This window comes from Sinocyclocheilus rhinocerous, unplaced genomic scaffold, assembly GCF_001515625.1.
Source record: "Sinocyclocheilus rhinocerous isolate Xijiao unplaced genomic scaffold, SAMN03320098_v1.1 scaffold196, whole genome shotgun sequence".
NCBI lineage: Eukaryota > Metazoa > Chordata > Actinopteri > Cypriniformes > Cyprinidae > Sinocyclocheilus > Sinocyclocheilus rhinocerous.
Genome location: NW_015633546.1, coordinates 1,059,079 through 1,080,548, shown reverse-complemented (window position 1 = coordinate 1,080,548; position 21,470 = coordinate 1,059,079). Strand labels below are relative to the sequence as shown.

Sequence of the window (21,470 nt, the reverse complement as noted above, 5' to 3'; positions counted from 1 at the left end):
CTCTGATAAGCACGTCATTTTAAGCTGGTGCACCGCTAGTGTAACTTTGTTTTCGTATTGCGCAAGCTGCAACAGTTCCGTTCCGTGTAACACAAACACTCGGTTTAGCGGAACCTTTACGATTAATTAACCGTGACGTTTTAAAACGCGGTTAATCGCGAAACCGGTTAATCGCTGCATCCCTAGTACTACATAGTTCAGAGTCTTTGTAATGTGTTTCTGCAATACATTTCTAAAATGTATAATGCGTTTAGAAAAAATTCTCAGAATTCTCTTTACACAGACTTTAAGTAACAAAAGTGTCTGAATGTCATTACATTAGATAAAATATTAAACCAAGTGGGAAATAAAACAGGTATTTTAAAATGCAATAATATTTCACAAAATGATTGTCTTTACTGTATTTCTGATAAAAAAATATGCAGCTTTGGTGAGCATAAGAGAGCTTTCAAAACATTACAAAATTTGTACATACCCTAAACGTTTGAACAGTAGTGTATGACATCACAGACATGATTCAAAGCCTCAGAGAGTCAGTCAGGTGACAACAAGAGAAATGTCCATCTCTTCTCTCTCCTTGTTTCAAATATAGAAGCATATTATTAAACAAATCATCTGTTTGTCCATCAGACCACACACAAAGATCAGAATGGTTTTCCTCTTCCTCTCATTAGAACTGCTGCGGCTCAGCCTGTCCGAGTGCTTTAATGAGTTAGACCTCACAGTGCTGTTCAGCACTTTTCATTATGCATGTGTATTTCTGTTCAGCTGGCTATTAATCATTTTAGAGATGAAAGAAAGAAGAATAAAGAAGAGTCCACCCAGCTAACCAAATAGAGATCTCGCTAATGAAAGTGTAGATCTGGTGGAGCGTTACATCACTCAAAGACTCAGGTCCTGACTGCTGTCTGCAGGGCTAATGATTCAAGTTAATCTCAAGAAGTGAGGAAACAGATTGAAACATTATCAGCCAATAACACATTCTTATACTGAACATAAATCTAAAGACAGTTAATTAGGTGTACATGTTGAGATAGTTTGCTCTATATCAGTTGTTTCCAAACTTTTCATCAGTGCAGCCACTTCTTATCTATGACATTTGTAAAGCAACTTATCTCACCTAAAAGTGGACATAATCACATTTTAACATGAACTAAATGTGCATGGAAATTTCCAATTTCTCTTTGTTTATCAATAAATATTAAGTAGGGGTGAGCCGATCCGATATTCAGTATCGGTATCGCTCCGAAACTGGCATTTTCTGTTGGATCGGGGCAGGGGCGCCGCTAGCAATTTTGGGCCCTAAGAAAAAATATGAGGTTGGGCCCCCTACCGCACCAAACATACACTATATAGCCCTAAGTATTGGGAAAACGCAATAAAACTAAAAAAAAAACTCATCGCCAAACACCAATGACTTTTGACCACATTTACCAACTGTGGCAACAAAGATGGAAATACAATTTGTATGAATTTAAAGTCACACCAGAGGTGTTCAGATGGGATTAGGACTTGGCTTTATGCAGACCAATTAAGGTCTTCCACACTGACTGAATCAACCTTTTTTTTTTTTTACCTTGCCTTATACACAGAGGCATTGTTGTGTTAGAATAGAAAATGGTCCTGTTCACTATTGTTATAAAATTAGAAGCACACAATTCCCTAGAATAGAATTATATGCTTTTTTTTTTACAAAAAATTTGAAATGACTAAAGTAGTCAAACCTGTTCATTAGAAGGGGGTGTCCCAATACTTTTGGCAATATAGTGTACAAGCCAGCCTAGCTATTCAAAATCTTTGTCTGCAATTTAATAATATTGACCTACTACTTTTGCTATTGCTTTTGACCTTTAGGTATCAGTAACATAATTCATTCAGAACCTGTTTTATGGACATAGACTTTCTGTACCACACTATTCTGCTGATATGGAATGAGTTTGACTACTTAATCAGTTATATTAATAGAAATGCTTCACTGGGGCAAACAAAAAAATGTGCGTGGGCCTTGTGAATTTGTAGATTTTCTATAGCAAAACTAAAATGTGTTTAAAAGTGCGACTGACTAAATCGTCCGGTTCGGTTTGCCCCCCTCGAACTCGAAGACATCTCTGATTTGACAGTTTACTATGTGATCTCACTCAGTGACTCTAGGCTACGTAGGACGGGACAAAACCATGCAGTGAATGGGGGGAGATAATTTTGCCGGAAATGCAGAAATAAGCCGTAATTTTGTTTTATTTGTAACTCTTTGGTAGATACATTTATAATTTCTATTACATTACTACTACTACTGTTACTACTAATAAAACAGATCTCTGGGGGCCCCAAAAGTGCGTGGGCCCTTAAAATCGTCCTAACTTCCCCCCCCTTAGCAGCGCCCCTGGATCGGGGTATCGGTCAGACGAGACCGATCCAAATCCGATATAGTGCGTCTACTATTCTGTGTTATTATTAAGCCCCACGAAAGCCACAAAAACATTATAAAGCATCATAAAGTTTTCGTGCACTATATTTCAAGTGTTCTGAAGCTTTTCCATAGTTTAATGTGAGGTACAGATGAATATTTAAGTCAAGTTCACGTAAACTCTTCTCTCCGCTGTGGCTGTCTGTCATCCTCCATTCAGCATTCAAACTGTGTGTCACGTTCGGTTATGACAGTCAAGACGATGAAACTCTCTCCAAGATGATTAAATGTTCCTAATGTTATACTTGATCTGTAAATAAAGATAAAAGGTTTTGCATAAAAGGAATTTATCTTGCTGGAGTTTCGTGCTGTTTCTAAATTGTGTAAATTTCTACCGGATATCTGGTTAGATCACAAGACTGGAGTAGAGAGCACTATGAATTGTTTCGCCACGAGCACAGTAACTGAAATTTAAAAGTGTTAAAAGAAAAGGCTCAAACTATCGCACATATTTAATACACTACGCATCAATATCTCTTCACTTTGTGCTTTAAACTTCTCTATGCTGCGCGCTGTGACTTTTAATACTTTTAATAGATTATTTTTTAATTTATACAGTAGTTAACATTTGAAGTGGATCAAAAAAGTTACTCAAAGTTGTCCTAAGACAAGAATGGGTATTGTTTTGGTTTTAGGACAACTTTGATGAAAGGTTTTGATCCACTTCAAATGTTGACTACTATAGTATATATTTATATATAAATATATTACTTGTTTTTCATGAATGTATTTTACAACAATAACAAGAGCAATGTGTAGGCCTACCAGATTTAGCCCTACACTTATTCACTTTTATTTGTTACCCACTAAATAATGTATTTTTTTTTCACTAAAAGTTTAGGATTTTATAAAATGATTGTGCACTCATGATTTTTCTAGAGTAATTTTTGCTACTGAATTATCCATTAACCTAGTTTATAATAGTATTTTTGTCATAGATTTTGATTATATTTTTTTGTTTGTTATTTTTTCTTTATAATGAAGCTGTCTATATTTAGTAGATTGTGTGTAACATACAAAAGAGTGATGATCGACCTACACATTGAGGTATAGAAATTCTACACTCATTTAAAAAAACTGCGCTGGTGTCGGATCGATATCGGTATCGGCAGATACTCAGAATTTTTGGTATCGGATCGGTATCGGTTCTGAAAAAGTGGTATCGAGCCATCCCTAATATTAAGACACATTTTACTTAAAAATTATGACTATTTTAGTGGGTTTCAAAAATGTGGTTGACCATTTTTTGTCAAAGTGGTCACTGCTTCGCCAGAATAAGTTACCTGTAATGTACACCTTGCTGTGAAGACTAGTGAGGTTTGTATTCAAGTTGTGTACCAACAATCCCAATTATGATGCAGTCGATGCATATTCGATGCATATGACGCAGTCGATGCATATTCATATGCAGTCGATGCAAAATCCTCTCTCGAAATCCAAATAAACAGCATGAAATGGCATTCACCTAAGATAGATGAATTCAGTTTGTCAAAGTTGAAATGGAACACACAAGACAAAATCACCTCTAATATTGACTTCCACGACTGTGAGTAGTGATACCTATCCAGAATTTGATTTAGGAAATCAAAGACACAGAGGACATCCGCAAAACTCAAGAGCTATTCCTAGACCTGTATTGATCATGTCAGTGGAGGCTCTACCTTCATTGATTACAGACAAAAAACTATCAAAACTATACAGACATGAAAACTATCTTTGATTACTCCAGTCTTCAGTGCCACATGATCCTTCAGAAACCATTGTAATATGCTGATTTGGAACTCAAGAAATATTGTTAAATTATTATTGCAATTTTTTTTTCAGGATACTCAAGTTCAACAGGAATTCCTGACAGCATTTGTTTGAAAAAGAAATCTTTTGTATCAGTGTAGGTCTTTACTGTCACTTGTTGATCCATTTAATGCGTCCCTGCTGAATAAGACTATTACTTTCTTTAAAAAAAACTTTCTGACCCCAAACTTTTAAACGGTATTGTATACACAAAATATCTATTTTATAATAATTGAAACCTGACCCAACTCAAATTCTGTAATAACAGAAAGTCAGTTCTACTTACATTGATCATAGCATTGGAGGTGATGCGAAAGAGGGTGGCTCTCTCGTTGACAGCCTTGATTTTCTCTCCTCCCTCCAGAGGCACACGTAAGGTCTCGAGCTCACTCAGAGACCGCTGCAGCGCCGCTCCGTGCTTGGCTATCAGGTCATTGCACGTGCTCAAGTCATCCAACTTACTGGCCAGAGTCTTGAGAGTGCCCTGGATCTCACTGTGGTCTGACTGAGAGATGGGCTCCTCGTCCGCAGAGTCATCTACACAGAGAGACACAGAATAAAGGTTATGCGAGCAAATTTCATTATTGGGTGAACTACTGCTTTAAAACAGAAAAAAAAAACATCCCATGTCCCCACAATGTGTTTTCCAGCTGTTTTTAGACCACAGCTCGTCCTAATTTCCCTCATTAATTAATGCTGATTTTACAGGTGGCTGAGGCCCTAACAGCAGGCACCCAGTCAATATCACCACTTGTGCAAACAGAGCACAAACACCCAAATCAACACACACACACACACACACACACATAGATGGTGTACAGCTTTAAGAGATAGTGACTTCTCACAAAATATTACCTGTTAAGAAACCTGGAAGTCTCAGATAAAATTGGGTTTCCTAATTAAGTCATACTGGAGAACACACTGGTAAGACTCATCTGTTGATAATATGTAGGGTGAGGACTGAAGAAGCAGAAACAACTATCATTTCAAGCAATTCAGAAATGTTTTACAACAGAAGAAATTAGAATTTTGACAAAAAAAGTTTTGTCAATTGTCTTCTGTGGAAAAAATAAGTAGGCTATAAGTACTTTGTTCTTAAAACCTCCAAAATAAGACAGCATTTGTGAACTTCTGGTTCCATTGTCCCCAATCAATGGGTTTGTTGGGTTCAATCAATGGGTTTCTATGACATAAAAGTTGGTGACACTGAAGTCATGCAGTGATGTAGTTTGTTTATTGCCTAACTTTAGATTGTTACGCCTGCCGATTGTATTCAGGCTTCAATTTTCTGCAATAATCAACAAAGCCAATTGAAAAATCCTATTGGCTTTTTGCCAAGGGAACCAATGCAATGCTAACATAGTTGGCCTACAAAATTACGCCATCCTCTCTACTGGAGGATGCACATAATTATTTTTTTTTTATTGCATGCATGCAAGTTCCCAAAAATCTTTTCAATTGGACTGAGATCTGGAAATAGACTTGGCTATTGAAAAACACCTCCTTCTGTTTCTTCCAAGCTATTCGTTTGTCGACCAAAAACTTTAGCTTTTATGATACTGCATTCATTTCAATAGCTGTCAGTTTTAAAAATAGCCAAAAAAGCTAACATAAAGTACCTTAGTGTGCCATTACTGGTCACCAGCATCACTTGTGATGTCTAGGCTATAAGCATTTGCTAGTGGACAGGACGTGCTAAAAATAAATGATAAATCATTTGGATGCCGAAATGTGTTCACTTTGCACGGTTCCACAGCTGCCATCATTAAAGTCCATTGGCATGTGTGGACACGCTCACACACAATGGCTCCCCTCCAATGACACAAGTGGCATAAATATAGAGCAAATGGAGAAAACACATCAGGGCAGAGCTGAGATCCCGAAGCTGAGTTGAGGCCATGACAGGATCGTGCAACATGGATGCAATGAGACAGCTACTCACAGACACATTTATTACACCTCAATGTACTTAGAAAACAATTTCTCAAAGAAAGGATGCTGTTGCTCATCTCTGACAAAAAAAAGACCATTTGGAAAAAAGACAAGGACATGGCAACCTCATTCAGAGCAGCAGAGCGGGGCAAGGGTGAGATTGATTTGACTGTGTTTGTTCCTCCTCAGCAGAGAGCAGAGCAGCCGTCAGCAAACTGTTCAGAGACTGAACACATTAACCTTCTCATGACTCAACAACAACATAGGCAGATAGAAAGCATTGAGGAGAAGAAAGAGGGGTCACTTTAGGGCACTTCCCGTAGAAAGAAGTTTAGTTACATGCTAACTAAATGAGAGTCTTCTATGAGTTAATACCAGATAATTATTATGCATTAAAAGGTCTCTCCTGCTTCTCGGTTCATTGTTGTGCTGGTGGATCAGCCACTGGCCTTGAGACCGTTATTGACTGTTTTAATTTAAACAGCAACAGAATGACATCTTGAGGGTCTAAACGCCGACAATCAAATCGTCCATTTCTAGAGCTTCTTCTTTTCTCTCTTTCCATTAGCCACTAGCACACAGACACACACACACACACTGGCTGACTCTGCACATACGTCACATATTTGTGAGCTGTGTGACTGCTGACAGAGGAATCTGTGGGTATGTTACTAACAGCATATTACCATACTAAGTACTTTCCATGCAGTACATAGGCCTATATTGCGCACAGTATGTAAATTTGATTGTGTGTGTGGAACATCTGGATCATGCATACATATACATACATATGCATATATATATATGTATATATATAAAATGCATATTCATAAATACATATGCACTGTAAATAAAATGTCCATTAATGTATGTTATTGTTGCATATTATTTCACATACTAATTATATGTAATATGCATTATATACCGCATAGTATATAGCACACTAGTGTTTCATTCCAAACAGAACATTTCTTTCCCTTCCTCTGTTGGGTTTAATCTTGAGCAAACCACACAGCTTTACATTCAGTGTCGTTTTCACCGTCACCTTTCAGCTTTAGAAGAGCTGCTGATGAAGGTCTGAGGGTAATGTGCAGCTGGTATTGGGTAAATCTGCTGTGTGCTGGAGATAACAGCTAATTTTCACAGCAGCTTCTCAGTCTGGGAACTGTCTGACAGAATGACCAGGTGGCTTGCTATTTTATAACACTTACAGGCCTTAACCTGCTGCAAGGCACCAGTCAGTGTAGAGGTCTGTTTCTAGATATATATCACAGTCATCAAACTGCGCACACAAATATCTACTTACAGAGCGACGTTACAGAGAAAGTAGTAGTAAATATTAAATGCAAACATATACAAATCTTTCTGCCACCATCTGTCTTATTTACAATCTAAAATGTAGCTTAACATCCGATTATAGAATAACTATTATATCAAATGGTACTTTGTATGTATGTTTGCACTTCATATTTTCTACAACCTTTTGACCATTACATTTTCCTGAGCTCAGCTGTACGCCTGAAATAGGAACATTAAACTAAGTATGATGTATGGTGAATATGTCAAGGAGCACAACCTACCAGCCTGCAATAATGTGGCAATAAATCTGACAAAGAATGATTTTATTAGAATTACTTCTAATAAAATGTACTTATTAATAAATGTATAAGCTGGTTTCATACTTCCAAATTTACTGTAGTAATGCAACTGCCAGCAATAGTTCACATTCACATAGGATTTAAAACAGTTTTCCAGTTTTACTCAAAAGTTTAAAAAGAATTTCTAAGAACTCATGTAAGAAGGTGGGATAAACTCTGTCAGCTTTCACTTTGAGGTTGCAAACAGAATATGCCTAAAATGAGGAGAGTCTCCTAGCAAAGCTCATCTTGCAATTCATTTTTTCTTTGTTTGTCTGCACAGTCAAGACTTCACAGTAAGTAATGTGGGAAAGACTATACTTCTATATAATATAGATTATAATTTCACTATAGAAAATGCTCAAATGTCACTCCAATATATAACAAATTCCATACAAAGTGCATGTCAAAGGAGAATTTCCTAATTGCCAAACCCTTTTAGAAAGCACATCAAGTGTGCATCATCTTGTATGATTATTTGCAATTATTTATATAGGATCTATGGATGCAATCTCACCAGTTTTCATCTATTTGAGGGATAAAAGCTGCAGAAGGCAGAAAACATCAACACATGAACAGCCAGATCAGGTGGACATGCTGCAGATGAAACATGATGATGCAGATATAGATTATGTAGCACTGCAATGAGCAGATGGCAGTGTTTAATCTTCTCCAGCCAGAGTCTATCAAACATACAAAACTAATGTATATCACCTCCACAACAACTTCAACAACTTAGAAATCTACAGATTATGCCTCCCTGCTGGAAATGAGCATAAAAATGACAAAAAAAAAATAGTGTTAAATGAATAAAAGAGTTATTAGGAGGTAACAGACAATGACTGAGACAATATAATTGTGTACAGTAGGTGCAATGTATAAAAACAAATAAATACGTATAATAAAAGTATAATACTATAAGCCAATAAGAAGCAATAAGTGAATTTTTGGTGTCAAAATGAATAATATATGAAGCAGCAAGTAAAAAAAGTTGCGTAAAGATAACCTATAATGTGAATAATACTGTTGAACAGAATAAAAACAACAGCCATACAAGAACATTCAAAAACAAAGTTTTTGTAAAGTTGGTTGCTGTAATTGATTTACAGCAGTGAGGTTGAATTTTTATTGCCTGTGTGTAGAAGCTGCGCAATAGCCATTTTGGTCAGTGCCCGGGCACTTCTGTTTCTCAGATTGTAAAGGCAACGATTGGGATGCCTGGGGTCTTTAAGAATGATCCGGTCATCTTAAATCATCTGTCTAAATATATTTCATGGATGCTGGGTGCTGAGATGGACTACGTTGTCTTCACCACCCTCTGCAGTTCCAAGGCATTAAAATACAGAACAGTTTCTGTAGCAGGCAAGTGATGCAGTTGTTAGGAATACTCTCAATCATGCATCTGGAGAGTTTGTCAGAATCAGTGGTGACATGCCAATCTTTCCTCGTCTAACTGGACTCGTATCTTTCAGGGAGGCATACTGTAGTTCTAATGTAAGTAAGTATATTTGTTTGATAGACTCTGTAGTGGTTGGAACAGATTAAACATGGCATTCTGCTCATTGCAGTGCTACCTAATCTACATAATTCTATTGTTTTGGATAAAAGCATCTGCTAAATGCATAAATGCGCATTTAAATGTACTGAGAAAAACAGGTGCTGGCATGCCTTTTTCCTCGCTGCTGTTCTGCTAGCAAGACTCAACATCCCTCAAGTGGCATCAGATCCATTAAGGATAATGAGAGAGTGACACTAGACAGTCTCAGCCATATCTTGATTGACAAATCGGTAAACCTGATTAAGGAATCTGAATAATCACTGTCATTTCTACTTTCAGTCACCAAACAGTATTATTTACAGATCAGGTCCTGTTAGGACAGAAATCAAGGGTTAGGCCCAACTAATGTGCTTAATAAAAAAGTACTTTTGAAATAAAAAACTATAAGGTTTCACACCAAGCTCTGTTAGAAGGTTCTGTAGATGCTCAGTTTTTACATCTGAGAGCAGCAGCACATATGGTGAGAAGAAAAGTGGTGCTGCTTCTCTCTGGAATGGAGCTTTTTGAGAGCTTCTTAATATATCTCTCAGAATGAATGAGAATAGAGGTGATGTACCAGGGCTCTACAGTGCGACCATTTGCGACTGAAAACTACTGCGTGCGACTATGAAAATGTTTTTAGGAGCACCAGTGCGACTGACCCGATCATCATCATACTTGTGATTGTGTTTAGGGGAGCTTCAAAGCTTTCTACGTGTTTTTGCAGCGTTGAGTATTGGACAATTGTTTAGAAGGTGCTCCTAAAATTTTGAACGTGCTCCTAAATTTTTTAAGTTAGGAGCACAAGTGCTCCTAAAAAGAAAAGTAAGCGTAGAGCCCTGTGTACTCATTTCAAAGCATGGTGATTAATCGATGTAATACTTTATATAAGGACTGGCACCACTGCTGGGGATCAACAGTACTTACTGCTGGAAACAATATTTTCCCAACAAGAACGAGCAGTCGTATAATGACAAGACAACAATTAACTAAATCACAGGCAAATATAACACATAATATATTTTTGTTACAGTATAGCTGAAATGAAGCTCTTTTAAAGCAAATTTTGAAAATGTTTCCAAGACTTAAAATTGTCTGCCAATAGTAAGTGCAAAAGATGTTTTGATTATTTTCCTGAGATGCATCAATGCATTTATTTAATCCTAGCTAAACACAATTGCATAACTGATTTGTCAACATACTGCACACCACCATAATTAACATCTTTCACTTTCATATCCAACTTACAACAGACAGAGAAAAATGAGTATGTATTTACAGCTTAAAAAGCTGACAAGTGGTGTTTTCTAAAAACATATGAAGGTTATTGACTAAATAAACAGGCTGCTGTATAACTGCATTATTGACTTTTGTGTGGAGGACATACAGGAGGACAAGTGCTTCGTTTTCAGTTCGAAATCAGAGCAAAGATTATCACTCTGACAACTGTCAACGAGAAACAGATCACACATTCCCAGAGCCGTATGTACAGTCACAGATTACAATCTGCATGCTTGCTTTGCACATATCAGTACAATAGTCACAGATGGACACAGAGCTTGTGTCTCAATCATGTTAGAAATGGGGTATCACCACACATGAACTTAATTTTGCAATAATGTCTTAAGTGGGTTAACAATGTTTGCATATACTCTCATGTAGGCCATTGTATGAGTGGAGGAAATGTATCCTTCATTTCAATGTCACTCTGACCCACAAGTCTCTCTCACACATAAAACGTAGAGCACAGCAACTCTGTTAATTATGCAATAACTTAAAGACCATAAATGACCAGAGAGAGAGAGAGAAAGGTAAAATATTATTTTAAAAAGCAAATGTTGACCACTAAAATCAGGAAATATGGTCCAGACACAACTTTTAGTCAAAAATTCATAAACGTCCTCATTGAAAAAACTGCTGAACTGTCCATTTAAAGTGAAGGTTCACTAAAGTTCAATAATAATAATTCTGTCATCATTCTGTATGATTGTCTTTTGCAGAAGACATTTTGAAGAACATTTTAACCAAACAACACTTATTTTAATTTCACTGATTTTTGTGTGAACTACCCCTTTAAACTGATTTTTGTGTGAACTATCCCTTTAAAGCTGAAGTGCTTGATTTTTCCATTTTAAAACATTTTTCATGCTTTTAAGTTATTTGTAGATAGATTTCCCCGTGTCACCAATAACCAGATTGACCTACAGTATATGAGACCACATAATTTTGTTATTAGCCCATGGTTTCATCTACATCTCATACCACATTCTGTTGAAGGTCACACAGCTGCTGCATGAGGAGCTCAGGAATTCTTTCATTGATCTCACTGCTGCAACTAAAGGGTCATGACACTCCATGCCCTGTAACGTAAGACCATGTCATGCTAATCTATAATCTAAGTAGTACACCTTGTGCAGTATACCATTTATGGACTGCAACAATAATTTGAAACAGATCACACTCACACTGGTAAAAAACACGGGGCCAATGGATATCTGAGAGAACCACACAAAAATAAAACCATTACAGTTATTGGTTCTTTATTATATGCTCTATAAATACGTCAACAAACTGCTGAATTAAGCATGTAACAGTATTACATATAATGAAGAAGCACAAACTCTCACATCTTTGGTAGTTGTAGGCTGTACTACTATTTAAAAGTTAATACTTTTATTACAAAATTTATTTATTAAAAAGCAAGGGTGCATTCAACTGATCAAAAGTTACAGTAAAGACATTTATAATGTTACAAAAGATTCAGATTTCAAATAAATGCAGTTCTTTTGAACTTTCTGTTTGTTGATGCATCTCGGGTATTGAAAAATGTAATACAGTTTTCTCAAAAATATTGAGCAGCACAACTGTTTTCAACATTGATAATAAGAAGAAATGTTTCTTGAACACCAAATCAGCATATTAGAATGATTTCTGAAGGATCACATGACACTGTAGAGATTAATGGCTGCTGAAAATTCAGCTTTGCCATCACAGGAATACTGTAAATTACATTTTAAAATAGAACTAAAATTTAAATAGAAACAAAATATTTTAAATTGTAATAATATTGTTTTTCTGTAGTTTTTACCAAATAAATGCAGCTTTGGTGAGAATAAGAGTTACATTTTTTTTGGTATGTAGCAACTTTTGTTTCTGAAGCACACAACAGTTTCAAAATTCATGTCTTTTTTTTTTGGGTCAATTCTAGCAATGTTAATCACAAACCTTATTTTATTCGCAAATCTAAAATCTCTATTATTACAAACTCCCAAAGACAACTAGCCGGGTTGGCCTACAAATTGACGTCATGACTGAATAGCTGTCCTGTACTAAAGAAGAGCTTATTCGCAAGTCGCAATACTGACAGCAACATTTCAATCTACGCACAACTACAATTCAGAGAGCGATTCAGAGAAAGTCAAGCTCCACAGCTATGTCAAGAACATCATGGGCATTACAGTGTGCTTGGACACGTCGATCAACCTCTGGACACCAAAATGAGGCTGGGAGAGGAAGTGCTGACCACACACACACTTCCTTGCAAGAAGCCCAGGAGATCAAAAATCACAGACATTGATCAAAGCAGAACACAGCCAGAGTTTTATCGGTCATATCCTACCTCTGAGGCAGGTGAGGTTCAGGAGATGACAGAACGAAGAGGAGCGAGTCGGGGCCCGCACGAGAGCGAGAGGAGCAGGAGCATGCGATAAAGATGAGGAAGTGTCATCTCTTCCTCCTCTTCCTCCGGCGGGAGCGCACTGACCCTGGCTGAAGCGGCTCAGGCAGCCCGAGCTGCAGAAGGAGCGCACCGTTCCCGGCCCCCAGCATGCTCCACTCTTCATTCCACCACGCTACAGGCCTGCCGCTCCTCTTTCCCTCCTCTCCGCTCCTCACGCGCTCGGATACACTTAAGCAACCAACCGCTGCACAGGAAGTATGCCGGACTACTATATCAGCTGGCTGAGTGCAGGGGGAAGCGGCCACACTGTGTCTTCTCATCCGGCATCACACACACACGTGCGCATGCACACGCGCTCGCCATCATGCTGCAAAGGAGCAAACCCTTCTCTCTAGAGTCGGCGCAATTATAGACCTTAACGGCCCTGATTTCACATCCTCGCAATCCCACCTCACCTTCAGAACGTGTACGCACACACTCCGATAGTGCAGCATATTGGCATTCCTCTCCTCGTGCACAGCTTAATGCAGTGTAGAGTAGGACAGAGCGAGGGGAGGGAGGGAGGGATACAGTAGTCTGCAGTACACTGCTGTCTTGACTGTATAGACCGCTGAACACACCTTCTGTCCTTGCTTTCACATACACACACACACACACACACCTCTTGCAATGGCTATTCTGAGTTTAGTGATGAGAATAACATGTTTCTTCAATTACAGGAACTTTTATGCCCCAAGGGTTGATTTTTAGTAAAACTGAACAAATTTCAGCTTTTTCTTTTCTTCTTTTTGTAATATAAAGGTCATGTTAGGCTAGCTCTAGGAAACCTAGTTTCATTTTGCTACTTTGTAAATGAATTTTAGTAACACACTGTAACACAGTCAATTTTGAAACACTATAAGAATATGAATTATTAAATTAGTAAAACTGTAATAATATAAACGAAGACTGAAATAATCCTACACTATACTATTTTAATGTTGATAGTGTAAAAAATATTAGAAATTTGTACACAAATTATGACTAACCCTCAGTTAGATGTCATTTTCACTGCATTAGACAATTCTATTTCCAATAAATGCTGTTCTTTTGAACTTTGTGATCATTATTCTAATAGTGCCTAGTACATATATAGAACGTATAGAACAGGGGTCCTTAAATAGGGAACCTGGTTTCAACTGGACCGCAAGACATAATGACAATGGTAACACTATTTTACAGTTTCTTCAATTTAGAGTGAGCAGTGCATCGACAATATTACTTTTGATACTTTTGCTAAAACACTGCAGAAAATGCAATTATTTTTAGCTGTCATACATATATGACTCCAGCCGTTCAAATAAACCAGGTATGTGACAAGACGATTTTTCATCTAGATTTATCATTATTCATCAGCATGAATAGAGCATTTCATAATAAACAATGTTATAGGTTTTTTATTATTTATTATTACTATTATAAAGTATTCATTGATGTCAAGAAAAGATAAAAGCTTTGAAATTACTAGTTAATGTTTTATGCTCATGATGAGAACGTTTTAGTTATGTACAGTGTTTGTTAGTTTTGTTACTTATTTTAAGCCAAATATATAAATAGTCCAGACTTCAAGAGGAAAACCCAAAACCCCCATACAGTATTTTTTCTTAGTCACATGGCCTTGTGCCATACATGGGTATCTAAATGTAAAAATAATAGCCTTATAAAACATCTGATCTTACCTTTTAATATCCATACCCAATTAAGCTCAACTGACTATTTTTGTTTTTTCTCAGACACCACTGCTTTGCCTCTCTGGGCCCAATATCTTTGATTACTATTTTGACACTTTAGATTTTTAAAAAAAAACAAAGTAGTCCTAATGCCCAGATGGAAATTTATAGCTATTTCAAAAAAGTATTTTCTGGACCTCCGCTGGGAAGAAAATATAGAGACCGCTCTCCTGAATTCAGAAACACACACACAGACACACACACACACACACACTCTGTCCAGAAAATGATCGCTGAGAAGACGACACTCTGTTCAGTCCCAGCAGTGCTCTGTGTCCGCTGCAATGCTCTGAATGTTTAAAGCAGGGCAAGGTCACTGATGTGTTGTAACAACCACAACCACACACACACACACAGAAACACCAGAAGAATCGCCTGCCACTGTGCAATACACCATTACATTATTGCTGCACCGCAAGGTCACCTTCAGTAATGTGTGTGTGTGTGTGTGTGTGTGTGAACACACGTGGAATCTATCAAGCTCAATTCAATTACTCTACACTGACAAGTACAAAACAACAAGGATGCCAGAGCACACGCTAGATACATACTAACACACACACACACACACACACAATAACCCAGGCAATAATCATTTGAAAACTTCTGACATGTGAAAGTGTTTGCGCCCGCTCTTTTTTAGTCATTTTTAGCCCCAAATCAAACGATAGTTTTTAATTCCATGCTGAAAAAGAGGAGACTTATTCACCTTCCCCCTACGCAGCCGTTTCAGACCAGCACTTACCAGGACTGAGTTCCTGTGCTGAAGACTAACAGCGACAGTGACTCAGTCTGATAATTGGCAACAGAAATAAAGAGTGTACCAGATGAAGAGAATGAAGGGCAGACGGCACACCAGAAAAAGGCCTGTCGCAATTAATACATGATCTTCTGACCGCAATTGTTTCGCACATCTTTAGATTCCATCATTAGATGCTTCCATCTAAATAAGCAAATTTGCCAAACTCAAAGACCAACACACAAACATTTTCTTCTCAGCAAGTGTTGCATTTCAAGCTATGGCTAATATAACATTTGAAAATAAATATTCATGTATTTGTTTTGGTTTATATCCCCAACCTATACAACTAGGCGTGAATGACCAAAAAAAAAAAAAAGTGTTCTACTCAAGTTAGAGGTCTGAACGGGCTTTAAACTGAAGCCCGTACCCGAGATCGTCAGACCCGACCCGACCCGAGCGGCAGAGTTAAATTTAGAGCCCGAAATCTTTTTTTATAGTTTTTTTCCACAACGAATAGCCAATAAAAAAAAAAATGCTGTATTTCACGATTGCATGCAACGGTCAGTAAACAAATACATATAAAGAAACAGAATCATTAAGGCTCGGCCAGTTCACAAGGCAAAAGAAAAAACACTTACCAGTTATGAAAGTTTATGAACATCAGGTGCAGCGGTCACATAAATTCTGCCGAGTTTTTGAATGGTTGTATACGACAAGATGATAATTCTTCCACCGTGCAAATTATGGTCATTTTCTTCAGTTAAGGCTCGTTAGCATTTGGCCTGCTTTAAATCAGACACAGAGATGCAGTGCGGTAAGTTCGCATTTATTTTAATTAATTAATTATATCATTTATTTGAATTAGCGAGAGAGAAGAGAGAGAGAGAGAGAGAGAGAGAGGGATGAAAGCTGCATGTGTGAACCTGCGTCTGCTCGTCTCTCTCTACAAGCAATGAGGCTTAGTTACTTCAAAAACAGCGATTTTACCCCCTCATTGCAGAGAAATATAACGTTGCGAGTCAGTAGCCTGTCCAAGCTATTTTACTAATAAAAGTTTCCGTGCTGTGTGTGCGCTGCGCGAACTCTGATATCTGTGTGCAATAATGTGTGTGTCTATGCGTCTATGAAAGCAGCGTAGCCTACTGCATATAGTTTTAGTTTAGCTACAAACCCGAGCCCGACCCGAACCTGAAGCTATCTGATCTGAAAGATATAAGAGGAGAGTCTATATTTAAAACCCAGCAGAAGAAAAAATACACTGGAGGACAGGACATGCTGAAACATGAACTCTCAAATAGTACCACAGTGTTAAACGATTAAAGAAGTGCTGAGTTAATTTAGGCCTGAAAACTGACTGAAAATGAACAAATAAATGTTTCTGCCACTACCATTTTATGATCATTTCAAGAGACTATCAACACTGCATAAAAAGCACAGTGTCAAGCACAGACCTGTGGGTAGAAGTGTGTGTGTGTCTTTATCTGCCAGAGATACACTTTCTCTCAGAGGTAGGATCTGAAAAGTCTGAAAGTGGAAAGTCAAAATCACAGGAACATAATCACAGGTTTAATAACACATTCTGAAGGAGTGTTTATAGGACCCATTTTTAGCTAGAGGATAAGACTTCACAACCCTATACTCTTCAAATCAAGAACAGGGTTGTGAACAGAGATGTGAAATCACATCTTAAAGACCTTCTGACCTAAAAGCTTATGCATAAATACTTTATTTTTAAAAATATATAGATATCATAGATTTTGCTTTTTATTAAAAAGTTAAATTAAGTTTCTAAAAAATAAAATACATTTAAAATAAAATACATTTTCACCAGGCTTAAGTGCATGCTCTATCATGTAATCCTGAGACACAAGTCCATCAGAGAGTCAGAGAGCCAATCAGATGCAAGCTTAAAATATGCTGATTGGTCCCTGCTTACAGAAGAATGATATACACACACATACACTATGATTCCTCAATTACAGCCTGACACAACATCTCAGACTTAATCCACAAACGCCCCCATGCAATTATAGCAGCCTGTCGATAAACACACAAACGATGAATCATACAGACACAATCACACACACAGACCTCTTAAATCCTTGTGAATGTCATAGGAGTCAATATTCCTAGAGCAAATAAACCAGGCATTAATCAGCAAGCCCATATAAGAGATACACAAGGCATCAGGAGTGTTTATACACAGATTGCCTGCTACCAGAACACATCAGTGGTGAGAAAACATGTCTCAGATCACACCAGCACTAGAACTCATTCCTCTTTAGGTGACAGAGTCGTCTCTCCTCTCAGTTCCTCTTACCCTTTAGTCCTGGAGACCCTGGCAGTAATCCAGCCCTTAGGTAGCAGAGCGCCACTGACCTCGCTGGTACACGCAGATCCAGAATACATTAGAATGCTTTACTGGCACAAAAACACTCGGATGCCTCTGATCTGCTGGATTATGATGATGATAGTTAGACCAAATGACTGGAAAACAGTGTGAGTCTAAATATGAGGAGACTGAGTGATGTTTAGGAGTTACAGCGGTCCAGAGACGATAATCAGATGCAGATGACATCTTATCTAAAAGAGCCACGAGACAGCAATCCAATTACTGAAGCCCAGATCAGACGTGACTGATTATTTACAACCACCTCAAGTACAAATAAACATGTTGCTCACACATTCAGCTGAGGTTTTGCTGCTTTTAGTCCATGTCTGTTCGGAGGCTATTTATTTGCTAGTGAACTCCTGACAAAATATACTTTTAAGCTATTTAAAAATAAAAATCCTGTCATCATTTACTCACCTTCAAGTTGTTCCAAATCTGTATGATTTACTTTCTTTCATTGAACATAAAAGGTTGTGCATCATATTCCATGCCTTCTCAAGTCATATGATAGATTTATGTGAGGAAAAGTCTGAAACTGAAGTTGTTATTCAACGCCATATTCAGTATCTGAAATGCACTACAAAAGCTGTATTAAGCCAGTTTTGTTATTGTTTACTAAAACTATTAAAAATCACTTTCTGTAACTGAAATAAAGCTGAAATAAAATATTAAATATTAGATTAAAAAAATGAAACTTAAAAAATATCAGTGAAAAATCTGAAATGTTGCCTTAGCAACAAACTATAAAAATAGGTCTTAAGTTCTGCGAGGTTTAAACATCACCAGTTGAAGTTCTAAAATTACTGTCTGAAACTAAAAAGACTGAAATAAAAAAAAATTAAAGCTAAAAATAAATACAAAAAAATAAATGACAAAAACACATCACCAAATGACTACAACTTTTAAAACTTGATACTGAAATTATTTAAATAAATGTTAATTCAAAACATTAATAAATACTATAAAAGTATATAAATAACACAAATTAACACCACTTGACATCCATAAAAAATGGCAAAAGCCACTTAATCTCACATGTCTTCTGATCAAATGATGATCTTTAAAATAGCATCATATGACCCCTTTAACAGTAAAGCAGTGAAGACATGAGGTTGAGTAAATAATGACAGTAGGTCACTTTTAAACGAACTATTCCTTTACATATTCACATATAATGAAGCATTTGTAATATAAATGCATAAAACATGTATTTATTCACAACAAATTTTGAATGGTAGTCATTAGAGAAACATGTTTTTTGGGTCCAGATGGTGCAGTTACAGCATCTATCAACAGGGGCTAACAGGCCATGCTAACCAGCTAACTAGACCATTTGGATTTAACAGCAGACATATGAACAGCCAGAGAAATGTGTGAAGCTGCATCGTCACGAAGAGAGACATGCTGTAAAAACCACCAGGGCAAAAAGAGATTTCATTCATTTAGAAATGCTGCTGGTTTTGATCAGATGTCTGTCTGCAGCGTGAGACAGAACCACAGGAGCGCATGTGTGAGCATGGCTGGATCCTGCTGTAATCAAGAGTGGATACGGCCCAAGACGGCCCACCGCAGAGACACAATTTCATATCGCAGTCCTTTCCTTCTGCAAACATTTAATATGCCATATGCTCTGTTCCTCTCTCTCTTCTTACACCGATTCCACCCGCCACATACGTCCACATCCAAACACAGTGTTTACATAAGGAAAGGGTGAGATTTCACTGTTCACACTTGTTTATTGGGCACACCAGATAGTTTTTTTTTGGATTACATGAGGCCAGCAGGCACGGGCAATCGCTGGATTAAGTATTTTTCTGTTCGGGTTGAGATCAGTCCTGTGGGGGGAGGCGGCTAGACACCGTGCCATTCCTGTGGGCCGTGATGTTACAGATCTGTCCATCTGCCTGCCTGAGTGTTTCCTACACATACAGACTATCTCTCCCCGCAGCTTCATCTCCCTCTTGGTCTCTCACTTTCCCCCTCTGCGCCTGCTATATTTCACACCAGGGAGCATTCAAGAGAGAAAGTGCTTCTATACATAGAGCTACATAGTTGGTTTATGTGTGCGCAACTGTAAATGTGAGAGAAACAGCGTGGGCAGGGATTTCTGGGAAATTCTTGATGTCTAGACTGTTCTAGATGTAGGAGGACTCTGGTGCTTTCAGGGTAGTCTGAAAAGGGCAAAGGCTGCAACACAAAGAGATGAAAGATCACGGAGGACATCTGTGCCAACTGCTCAACCATGTGGTGAGAGCAGAGGAAAAATTACTCCAAACAAGCAATAACTAAATAGCAAGGGAGTGGAACAGATTAAAAAGCTCTGCAGTGAAACAATGTCACGGATCTTACGGTAAAACATGCATGGATGAGAAAGATACAGATATGAGAGACATCAGGGAACATAAGAGAAGGCATCATGGCAGTGTTTCCTAAAGTTTACAATTTAAAAGAACTGCTTTGTATTTTAATATATATTAAAACATAATTTATTTTTGGGATGGCAAAGCTCAACTTTCAGCCGTGATTACTGCAGTTTTCATGTCACACCATCCTTCAGAAAATCATTCTTATATGCTGCTTTGCTGTCTAAGAAACATTTCTTTGAATTTTTGTTCTGCTTAACGAAAAGTCATGTAAACATCTAGTCAGTTGTTTCTCAAATTCAACACTGATAAGATGGAAATCATGTTATTCTGCCCCATATGTTTCTACTCACACAGACCAATCAAAACAGCGTCTGTCTGTCAGTAGATAACCGTGCCGTTTTTCACAGTATTTTATAAGGGTTCTGAGATGAAGTGGAGTGGGCGATCATGCTGAATATTGCTGCCCCGTCTCTCCTATACTCTCATAATATTTCATGGAATGACCTTTACTGTTTTTAATGACTAGTAAGGGCAGAATTCAGAGTGTAAAAAAACTTAAACGGCTTACTGTAGCCATTTCTTTAGCAAATTTGAAGACGAATTTTGGGAGGCAGAGATGAAAGCAGTTTTTTAGTGTTATTTATATACCACTATAATATTTATTAATATATTGAATAAGGTTTTATTTCATATTTTTATATATTTTATTTATATATATATTAGGGCTGGGCAAGTTAACGAGCTATTATCGCGTTAACGCATTAATTGATTAACGCCGACAATTATTTTATCGCGCATTAACGCAGTTTTTTATTATTATGAAAGTCCGTTGCTCAGTGGCTCTGAATACACATACAGACAAACCATGAGTCACAGGAGGGGTGGGATGTTGATCAGTACTGGCTTGGGATGGGTGTCATCACGCGTCTCAACTAATGAGAGCATTTGGGGTGGGCCTAAGACTACAGCAGCGCTCACATGAATGCTCCCGATAAAATTATTTAGGCTAAGCATCAACATTCACAACTTCATAGGTGGGAAATAGGAAGTTTCCGATAGCACGTGAAGACAGCAGAGATGCGCTCTCGCTCAGCACAGTGGAGTGCATCATTTTGTTAACTTTGTGGTTTATTATTTTGAGTCGTTTGGGACGCGGTAACA

General features: G+C 37.6%; 1 protein-coding gene across 2 annotated transcripts in view; it reads right to left on the bottom strand.

Annotated features, from left to right (window-relative positions):
• Window positions 1-21,470, bottom strand: part of osbp2b (oxysterol binding protein 2b) — a 74,160-nt gene that overhangs the window by 17,635 nt on the left and 35,055 nt on the right. The window contains exons 1-2 of one of the 2 annotated variants that reach the window (XM_016558091.1): window positions 12,981-13,414; window positions 4,542-4,792 (exon numbers count right to left, since the gene is read on the bottom strand). In XM_016558091.1, the coding sequence (XP_016413577.1) occupies window positions 4,542-4,792; window positions 12,981-13,203 (474 nt within the window). In that variant the 5' untranslated portion in view covers window positions 13,204-13,414. Of the gene's footprint in view, window positions 1-4,541; window positions 4,793-12,980; window positions 13,415-21,470 lie in introns of those variants that run through there. The other variant, XM_016558090.1, reaches the window with a different exon arrangement.